Raw genomic sequence first — 10872 nt, 5'->3', positions numbered from 1 at the left:
ACACATTCAACATTCAACGTGCCTATTAATATGGCAGCAACATTTTACACCAGTTTTTATTGTTTTTTATTGGTCGTCATGAAAAAAAACATAAGGGAAATAATAGAAATACACACATACATTTTAATGTCATGTATGTCCTCTTTGTTGACGATTGATTATTGTATATTGTCATCGCCTCAGTGGTGCAGTGGGGTTTACTCTGCCTAACCCCCTGGTGACCGGGGTTAAAGTCTGGTTGATGTCATCTGTTGGAAGACCCATGTCTCTATTTCATGCGAATTTTACAGTCAAGAATAACCTTTGTGATGACGTTATCCGTTTTCTTGATGGTGCATTGTTAAGTTCAGAGGTTAACGCTCTAAACAGCTCATGTTCGGATCCCCGCAAAAAAAATGAAATAAATATAAGGGGTAACACTGTTGATATTTATCAAATAAAACATAGGGGGTGACACTGTTGTTTGTCTTTGGTCTTCATGAAAAAAAACACAAGGGGTAACACTGTTGATATTTATCAATTAAAACATAGAGGGTAACACTGTTCCTTTTTTTATTGATCGTCATGAAAAAAAACATAAGGGGTAACACTTGTTTTTTATTAGTCGTCATGAATAAAAACATAAGGGGTAACACTGTTGTTTTTTATTGGTTGTCATGAAAAAACACAAGGGGTTACACTGTTGTCTTTGTCAAATAGAATATAAGGGGTAACACTGTTGTTTTTCATCATTCATCATGGGAAAAAAACACAAGGGGTAACACTGTCGTTTTTATCAAATGAAACGTAAAAAAACCTGTCGTTTTTTATCTGTCGTCATGAAAAACCCATAAGGGGTAACACTGTCGAAATGTATCGAATAAAACATAGAGGGTAACACCAGGGACGCGGGAAGTCAGTCCAAGGGGGGGGGGGGGGTGCTGAGAGAGAGTCTATATAATGACGTCATAATAAATGCTGCGCAACATCCATTGTTTACAGAGACGAGATGACGGGTGACGTCACATTCAGGGCTCCGCTCTGAAAAACACTCTACTGGTGTGTAAAAAGAGTTCTGCCAACTAGCCACTGTTATTCACAATCGTCAGCAAGTAAACAATGTGAAAATTAGAGTCAACTCGGCTGATACTGTGCTGAATTTCACACACTAACAACATGCCGACAAGCTGTTTGCGGTCCAGGATTATACACAGCGTTATAACAAGGATTCAGGAGGTTATTTCTAAAGGTTTAAAAGGAAAGTGACAATAAAAGAAAGCCTTCATTTTCATCCAGAGATACGAGTTGTCTGATATGAGGAAAGTGACAGTTTCTCCGTCAAGTGAACCGTCCGTCTTTGCTCTTTTTTTGCCAACCAGTTTACGTGCGGGATTCCAGAATCATAACGATAACATTCAACGTGTCTATTAATATGGCAGCAACATTTTACACCAGTTTTAGAATGTTCTCTACAACAGATGTTGAACACCAACATGCTTATGTAAAATCAGCATAGTACGATATTCAGCTATCGACAGTTCTGCGTTGTGCGTCATAGCCTACGTCAGCCTACTCAGACAATGTTCTAAATAAAATGAAATGATAATATTATAAATATTATAAAAAGGGTGGATGTCAATAATTTAATGAAAAATCATGTTGTATGATAAAATAAAAAAAATAAAAAAAGTATTGATTTGTTCAGAAGACCTTCTAACTTGCAGTTACAGCCAGAGGCCGCCAGGGGGGGGGGTGCTGCAGCACCCTGAGCACCCCCACTTCCCGCGTCCCTGTATATATATATGAAAATATATATATATATGAAAAAAAAAAAATATATATATATATATATATATATATATATATATATATATATATATATATATATATACATACAGACACAACCATTACTGTGCGAAATGTTTGTAGTATACTTCAAAATGGTGAAGGAGGTTAGGGTTACAAATGAATTGCCATCCATCTTTAATAAACGTTGAACATTTACAAAACTATAACATCATTCATAATTCATTGGATTATTCCCAGTGGTGGCTCATAGTCAGTAGCTGATGTGGGCATATGTTTTTGAATTGTACAAATATTTAAGCTTTGACAGACTAGGACCTTCCCAGAAGGTTTAATAACCAACTACGTTTATGTTTACTCATTCTTCAAACATTTTCAGCCATCATCTTTCTTCCTAAATTCCTAAATTGTAAGGTGGAGGTAAAACGCAACCCCCCGGTCATCTTTAGTAACACGATACTGAGGGCACGTGAGTCGTAGTGTTGTGCTTTGTGAAACAAACCCATCAGTTATTCATGAGCCGGCCAGCCAGCAGCACAACAAACAGGACCTGGGGAAGCAGCTCCAAGCAGAGCCATGGGGACAGTGGAGATCTCCCTCAAGTGTCCTATCTGCCAGGACCTCTTCATGGACCCTGTGTCGCTCCCCTGCGCCCACAACTTCTGCCTCACCTGCATCCGGGCGGTGTGGAACACAGATGTGTCCGAGGAGGGGCCGTTTTTCTGCCCAGAGTGTCAGATCATCTTCCCCTCCAGGGTCCCTCTGGAGGTGAACACAGACCTGCAGAGCCAGGTGAAGGACCAGGCCTGCAACGGCTGCAACCAAGGCAGCAGTGAATCAAACAGGAGCCGGTAGGTTACAAAGCGAAACCCCCGCTACAAAACTGTCAAACCGGTGGATGTTTCTGTGTCAAATAAAATCAAAAGTGTGTTAGAGGAACGGTCATGTAGTGGGAACAAAAGAAAGCATTGCATCAGTGTTTCATAACGAAATCTCTCTCACAGTCCACAGGCCTGTAACGGCACCGCGACGGTGAGCCAGCCGCATGGACCGCCCGGCGGATCGGCGCCACCGTCTCCGCCCATCGGCTGTGACCACTGCATCGAGGCGGCGGGGTCGGTCGCCGTCAGCACCTGCCTCACCTGTGACGCCTCGCTGTGCCGCGCGCACGCTCTGCTGCACCAGCAGAGGGCAGCACTGCGGGAGCACACCGTGGTGGGCGTGACGGGGGACCCCATGTCCCTGAAGTGCAGGGAGCACCGTTCGGAGCTGAAGCTCTTCTGCATGCAGGACCGCGTCCCTGTGTGCTGTCTGTGCGTCCTGGTCGGCTCGCACAAGAACCACCGAGCCGTCCAGCTCCAGGAGGCCTGCTCGGACCTGAAAGTGAGGCCAGGATCCCCGTAAAGGGGGTTCTTTTTTAGCACCAGGTGTGATGTGGATAAGCCATTACAAGTCATTACAACTCGACTAAATCGAACCCTATAGTGACATAGGTCTACGACTTGGTCAGTCCTTCAGGTAGCCTTCTTGGTTTATCTATCTATCATACATCTCAGTGGACTCTGGACATATGTGATGTCACCAAAGGGGCTATTTTAAAATGGCTTGTAATGGCTTATCCCTTTTTTGACTGGCGACTGATTAAAATTCTGCTGCATCTTTTTCTTAGAACATGCTTGAGGCCACTATGAGTCAACTGCTGGAGAGGAAAAGTGAAGCAGAGCATGCTATCAAGGACTTGGAGATGCTGTACACACAGACAATGGTACAATGGTACAATGCATGCAACGTTAAAGACAAAATACCAACCCCCTGATTCCACACGGTCCAAATCATCACTGTCGTTGTTTTGTTGTTTGTTTGTTTTTATGTTTGTTTGTCAGGATTCGGCTGCAGATTTCCGGGAGAGAATCTCGGACAAGTACGGCAGGATCCGAGCCGTCTTGGACGGAGACGAGCGACTCATGATGCAGATCATCGACGCGGAGGAGAGATACACCACGGAGTGGCTGGAGACGCAGAGGGTCGCCATGGAGACCCTGATCCAAGAGGCCGACGGCCTCCGGGCCCAGAGCAGACAGCTGCTGCAGGAAACCAACAACCTGACCTTTCTACAGGTGGACCATAACTCCTGGAACATCTGTTTTCGAGCTTATTGTACTATGCTTTTTTCATCGGGATCTTCCACTGATCTTCCACTGCCGAGCTAATGACAAAACGTTTTCTGCTTGTTTTTAACAGAGGATCACAGAACAAGCTCTAGGGTGAGTGTATTTCGTTCAGGCTTCTCTCTCCATCACCTCAACCCTGCAACTTTTGTTTACAGCTCATCGGATTGTCACTGATGTATATGGTGTATCTTGTCGTCGTAGCAACCCTCTGGATCTGCCACCCATCCAGGGCGTGGACGGATACCTGTGTGACCCCCAGAGGATGAGGACGGCGGAGAGGCTGGTTGACGACCTCTCGGTGGCCTTGTCCCCACACTTCCCTCGCTTGTGGTCCCGTTAGTATCGCCCTCAAATCCCGATCATCGCTCCATGTCCCCTGGCTCACCTGTGTACACCCGCCCATAGCGGCGGTGGTGTCAGCATTTGTCTCATCTGCAGGTCTGTGTTCCCCCTCTTTGGACGTGGAGACGGCCCATCCCAGACTGGAGGTGTCCCAGGACAGGAAACAGGTGTTCTGGCGCAGACAACCTCCCCATGAGACCCAGAATGCTCTCACGCCTTACGACTGCATGTACAGCGTGTTGGCCCAGGAGGGATTCACAGCCGGCCGGCACTACTGGGAGGTCATCATCCAGGACAAACCCTATTGGCTGATTGGTGCGACCACGGGGCCGGCCAGTAAGCAGGACGAGGCCTCCCTCGCGGGTGTGAAGGGAGACACGTTGTCATGGTGCATCTACCACGGAGACGGGAAGTACCTGTCGTGCCACGATAACCTTGAAAAGCCGCTGTCGGTTCCAGGGAAGACGCTCCGAAAGCTGGGCGTTTTGGCCGACCTCCAGCAGGGGGAGCTGTCCTTCTACGATGCCGACATGCTGGCTCTGCTGGAGAGTTACCGCGTGGAGGGCACAGAGGCGCTCTTCCCCGTGTTCAACCCTTGTATCAACGTGAACGGAGTCAACCGCCAGCCCCTCAGCCTGTTTTGCCTCGGAGACGCCAGTGACCGGAACGTATACGCAGATGAGAATGAAGGCTGAGGAACTTGTTCAATGTCACCATTTAGGATGTTATAAGGGGTGGTTCAACTACCACCATTTTAACCGACAACACTGAGACAACACTAAGTCCAATTGATCTATTCACCATGCTCTATAGACCAATTGCATGTTCATAGGTTACTTGATACCCTATTGTTCATTGTGTGTCACTGAAATGTTCTATGTTGCAAATGTCTGACTTCTATTGTTGTTGTATTTACAACTTTAAGATGGCTTTTATTAAACAAAACATGTTTACCTCAAAAATAGACGCTGGTTCTTTTCTCAGGGAAGGTTTATTTCAAAATGCAACTCTTTATATCCCATTTATATTTTGTGCTGAGTGAAGTCAATTCACCTGACACCTTTCCATAGACCCACTGGCTTATAAAAGTGTCTTATCAGGGTTCTTTACATTCAAACACACACAACCACAAGGCCTTTAGAAACAAAATACAAAATACATCTTAGCCATACAAGACCGGAAATATAGAGTTCAGGCTAAGTTCACATCTCAACCCATGTGCCGCTTGGCTTTTTTCGCCTACGCGGTTTGTGTCTTAGACTTGATCCAGTCCAGGTAGTCTGTAACCCGTGTGTAGACCCCTGGTTTGTTTGCACGGCCACATTGGTCCCCCCAGCTCACCAGACCGTAGATTACCTGGACCTGTTGCTGCTCACATGTCAACGGTCCACCAGAATCACCCTGAGAGCATGGAGGAGACATCTCATTTATTAACTATAATTATAATACTAACTATTCGTTAACTATCTATTGAAGGTGTGGGGTTACTCTTCAGAAGATGTCTTAATCCATAATTCCACAAAGGGAATATTTAGATATATGTTAGTTTGGGAGCAAGTAGGGGTTAGGCATCTTAGCACAAAGATGCCTACAGATATTGGGGATGGAGGCCAGAATCTTTTGGCTGGGAGTCGAACCCCAAACAACTCCCAAACTGCCCTGAAGGGCGCACACACATGCACACGCACATACACATGCACTAGACTTTAGTATCATAGCTGCCGACTCACCTGACACGAGTCCACGCCTCCCTGCAGGTAGCCAGCGCAGAACATGCTGGGGCCCACAGATGAGCTATATACTGTAGGGCTGGAGCACTTCTCTTGGTTGATGAGGAGTACTTTGGCATCCAGAAGGTGGTCAGAACCATATTTCGCTGCAACCCAGGCAGTCGTGAATCAAACAGGAGCCAGTAGGTCACAAAGCGAAACCCATTCTACAAAACTGTCAAAACGGTTTAAGTTTCGGTGTCAAATCAAATCAAAAGTTCCAGGTTTTTGATTTTTTTGGAATTGTTAATTTGGTTATTGAAGGGAACGTGTTGGGAACAATAGAAAGCATTGCATCTGAATTGTATAACAAAGTCCCTCTCACAGTCCTCCGTGGCACCCCATCCAGAAATAGTGCACTCTGAGCCGTCCGGCATCGTGACATCAGGCATACAGGCGGTCCTCACAAACTGGGTCTCCTTAGCGCAAGAGCCGTTCACGCCCTTCAGCCTCAACAGAGCTGCAAGAGAATTCCCCACGTAATGTGAAACCGCGGATATTCATCACCTGTACTTTTTGCAAGTCGTTATGGATAAAACCGCATGCTAAATGCTCTAAATGTAATGGAAATGTAAACAGGAAGTTTGATCTGGAAGAAAAGCGTAATAGGGTCACCTATGTCGTTTTCGACAGCCGAAGGTGTTTCTCTGTAGTTCTCGTGGATGATGGCCACCTCCACCTGCAGGGTTTGCTCCGTGGACTCCTCCATCCCCAGGGACACTGTACCCAATACCGCTTCCATATCGTGCTTCTTGTCGCTAGTGGCAGTCATCAAGACGATTAAAAAACATGCTTACATGTAGAGTTGTTCTGATACCGATACCAGTATCGGGAAATTCCTCTGATACTGCCTAAAATGCAGTATTGGGTATCGGTGATTCACGTCATTCCTCATTTACTATACAGGTTCAGAACATCACAAACACTACGGCGTTATGCGGCGGTCGTTAACGGTCAGAGTTGGACATTCAGAAGGGGAAACACGTCATCTAAGAGCTACGTGTGTTCCGAGTTAATAAGGAAAAACATGGATGCTCACACTTAACTGGAAGAATACAAATGTATCAAAAAAAAAATGTTGACAGCAAGTGAACAGACTAAACATTGCTGTCATCGTAAAATAACCCTCCAATAAGAACAAGTCCTATTAGTAGTTGCAATGCTGCCAGATGCTGTATCGGTATATACTTGGTCTCGGCCGATACTCAAGTTCAGGTATTGAAATCGGTATTGTGAAGGAGAAAATGTTATCGGAATATCTCTACTTACATGCAGTGGCCGGCGGTCAGAACCCAGCAGCTCTCGATCAGAACCCCTCCACACGAGTGTCGGAAGGGCAGGGTACTGCCTTTGGGTCTGACTTGCAGGGACACCTGCCAGGGTAGGGCCCCGGGGATGGCCTTCAGACCGCCGTAGATGCGCTGGATGGACTTCTTGGGCTGTGCTATGCCACAGGTGGAGAACTGAGCAGGCTCTGCCGTGGCGCCGAGGGTAGGCTGAAGGACGGGTCCTTTGGTAGTTGAAAGGGTCGTAGCGGGCTCAGAAGAAGGGGCGCTCGTCGGGACCTCAGGCTTGGTGGGCCCAGGCTTGGTGGGCCCAGGCTTGGTGGGCCCAGGCTTGGTGGGCCCAGGCTTGGTGGGCCCAGGCTGAGGGGGCCCAGGAACGCCTCCATTGGGCTGGGGTCCGGGGCCGGTGGGCATCGGATCAATCGGGAGGGCGTTGGTAGGGGGTACGACTACGACGGAAAGAACACAAATGGGGAATGACATATTTGGAAGTTGGAAGCATGATTTGGAAGGATTATTTTGATAAATTCCCAGAATGCATTGGGGGAATGGGTTAGGGTTGGGGTTAGGATTACTTTATCTCTATCATGTTTCTACTCTGAGATATTCATTATTAAAAAGCATTGCAAAACCATCAATGACAATTCGTGGATTGGGGGTGCTAGTCAAAATGTCTACAGGTAGTTGGTAGTTGGAAGTGCTTTTAATTTGTAAGTGGTCTTTTCGCCACCAGGGTCATTAAGTTGGAAGTAGGTTCAAAACAGTGTTGTGGTTGTTGTTGTTGTTGTTGTTGTTGTTGTTGTTCTTCTTTTTGTTGTTGTTGCGGAGGAGTGGGGTCGGCAGACCTACCCGTGGGTTCGGCGCAGTGCTCTACGTCGCAGTAGTCCCACCGTAGCTTGCGGCCCTTGCGGATGAAACACCAAGGCTTGGTGTCACCGTCTGGGTTTCTGGGGAGGTTCGACATGTGTGAGTCAACATTACCTGGTGGGACCTCTGCTCCCACTCCACGGCTACAAAGTACATGTTTGCGATCCGCCCTGCTGTGGTTATTTTCCTGGTATCGAAGCTGACCTGCAGAAGTTGTGTGGGCCCAAGCCGTCTGTGTCCTCCAGGTCGCTGAAGGGGTTGGCGCCGTTCTCCAGGATGAAGTGGGAGTTCCAGTAGAGACACTCGTCCCCGTCCTCCGTCTCGGTCACGTTGCCACGGTAATCCTCGCCGTCGCCCTCGTAGCAGTCATCGGGGTCTGGAGTCGTGTTATAGTATGATTATGACGCCACAAAAACCAACCGCATGCACACACACACGCACCCACACACACGGCCCCCGTCCTGCGTCTCGGTCACGTTGCCACGGTAATCTTCGCCGTCACCCTTGTAGCAGTCATCGTGGTCTGGAGTCATATAGTATGATTATGACGCCACAAAAACCAAACGCACGCACACGCACAAACACACACACACACACACACACACACACACACACACACACACACACACACACACACACACACACACACACACACACACACACACACACACACACACACACACACACACACACACACACACACACACACACACACACACACAGAGGCATGCAGGCATGCACATGCAGACACATACAAACATACACAAAGACATACACATACAGACACATACAAACACACATATGTGCGAAGGCATATGAATGCCTTAACATACACACACACAAACACATACATAGGTAGGCATTCACATGAACAAACACACACACACACACACACACACACACACACACACACACACACACACACACACACACACACACACACACACACACACACACACACACACACACACACACACACACACACAGATACACTCTCCTTGTCAGAGTATGAGCCACATGGAGGAATATGCAGTGCAGTAAAAAGACCTCCTTGCAGGATTCAGTATTTACCGACTTGGCAGAAGCGGCCTCTGTAGTCTGGCATGCACATGCAGTCGAAGTCCGTCCCGTCCTGAACGCATGTGCCGTTGAATTTACACGGGTTGGGGTTGCACAGGGAAACTAGGAGAAGAAAAGAGAAAACATTGAAGGCAAGAAGGCGGTTTGGATCACACTAGCAGCTGATAGAGGATAAGCCTTACCTGTCCTACAGAGGGGAGGCTGGAAGGGCTGCTTGCATTTGCACTCGTAGAACGGGGGACTGGAGGTAAGCCCGCACTCCCCGCGTCCACAGGTCCACTTCTTGCAGATCCTTCGAGCTGTTGGCATCATTAAGAACAAAAGAATTATGAAGGCCTATGGATACAACATCATCAAATGATCAGCTAAGAGCTATTTCTATTTTGCATGTGTGTGTTTTAATTGTGGACTAACCTCTTTCACACCTCCTGCCTTTGAAGGGTTCGGGACAGTCACATTTGAACCTCCGTTTTCCCTTCACCTCACAGACGCCGCCGTTTTTGCACGGATTAGGGTCGCATTGACCTTGGATACGGACGAGACAGAGGTGAGGAGACGAGGTTCACAGGAGCCATTTGTATGTTTTATCAGATATGGATTATCAGACATGATCCGGTCATTTATGGATCTGCCACCAATGGCTCCCCACCTCACCTTCTGGCTCTTGAAGTTCAAAGAGCCAGTCAGAAATATCTCTTTCCTCTTCGTCTTCTTCATCTTCTTCCAAGACATCCCTTACCTGGAAGAAAAGGTCTAACACATGTTGCTTGTGTTTAGACTTGCGATATTTGCTTGCGGCTCAGTGGCTTTCGCACATTTATCGAAGCAACAGAGAGAACACATCTTCTTTATATCACTGCAGTTCATACTAACCGGTGCAAAGCAAGAATGAAAGCCAATACCTTCCAAAAGCTCTGTAACCCCTGTGTACTTCTTTGCATGTTTGCCTAGATGTTTGCCGCCGTGTCCACGTCCACGTCCGTGCCCGTGCCCATGTCCGTGTCCGTGTTCGGCCTCCTTTCCCTCTCCGTGTCCGTGTCCGTGTCCGGGACCGTGTTTTCTCGGCTAAATAAAGAAAAATGCAAGTATATCACATTGTTATCATGCAGCATGTGTTATGCATTAAACATCTTGCATAATGCTTATCTATCTTTTTTTTTTTTTAAGTAAGATAAAACAAAAACCGGACATCCATTCAAGCTTAATACTAAGCTTTTTTTTATTGAAGGTAACACTTATTGTCAAACACAGGGACGAGCAATCCAATTCAATAGGATTCAACACCGGTGTTCACTGGTTTCCAGGTCAGTGCGTGACCAAAAGCACCAAAGCGTATGTCATGATACACACCTGAGCAGGTAGAATGAGCACCACTAGGAAGAGGAGACACAACAGGATCCCCAGCTTCATGATGGCAGTAGATCCAGAACGTGTATGACAGTTGAACGATCAAAGGACAAGCGTCTGGTAGGTCCTCCGAGGCTTACACTGTCAGTCGTTCGGCAGACATTTATGTCATTTAAGCGGTCGCTTTTTACAAGACAAACATTTGCACAGGGACACTAACCTTTG

The 10872-nt window shown here is 47.0% G+C and overlaps 2 protein-coding genes across 2 annotated transcripts; one reads left to right on the top strand and one right to left on the bottom strand.

Annotated features, from left to right (window-relative positions):
- Positions 1-2361: 2361 nt before the first annotated feature.
- On the top strand, positions 2362-4993 carry LOC130404938 (E3 ubiquitin-protein ligase TRIM39-like). Its single transcript, XM_056609887.1, has 5 exons — positions 2362-2636; positions 2790-3168; positions 3669-3902; positions 4186-4291; positions 4395-4993. Exons 1-5 carry the CDS (start codon positions 2362-2364, stop codon positions 4991-4993), a joined length of 1593 nt encoding a protein of 530 aa, XP_056465862.1.
- Positions 4994-5250: 257 nt separating this feature from the next.
- On the bottom strand, positions 5251-10870 carry habp2 (hyaluronan binding protein 2). The gene is made up of 13 exons (XM_056609416.1): positions 10651-10870; positions 10203-10365; positions 9955-10053; positions 9715-9825; positions 9483-9599; positions 9292-9402; positions 8425-8596; positions 8203-8300; positions 7337-7802; positions 6683-6825; positions 6393-6527; positions 6029-6174; positions 5251-5699 (listed from the first exon to the last, which is right to left on the bottom strand). The coding sequence occupies exons 1-13, from the start codon at positions 10708-10710 to the stop codon at positions 5538-5540; spliced, it is 1983 nt and encodes a 660-aa protein (XP_056465391.1). The 5' UTR covers positions 10711-10870; the 3' UTR covers positions 5251-5537.
- Between the last annotated feature and the right edge of the window lie 2 nt (positions 10871-10872).

The sequence above is a fragment of the Gadus chalcogrammus genome, chromosome 15 (genome assembly GCF_026213295.1).
Source record: "Gadus chalcogrammus isolate NIFS_2021 chromosome 15, NIFS_Gcha_1.0, whole genome shotgun sequence".
In the NCBI taxonomy this organism is placed as follows: domain Eukaryota; kingdom Metazoa; phylum Chordata; class Actinopteri; order Gadiformes; family Gadidae; genus Gadus; species Gadus chalcogrammus.
This window is presented reverse-complemented; position numbering and strand designations above follow the sequence as displayed.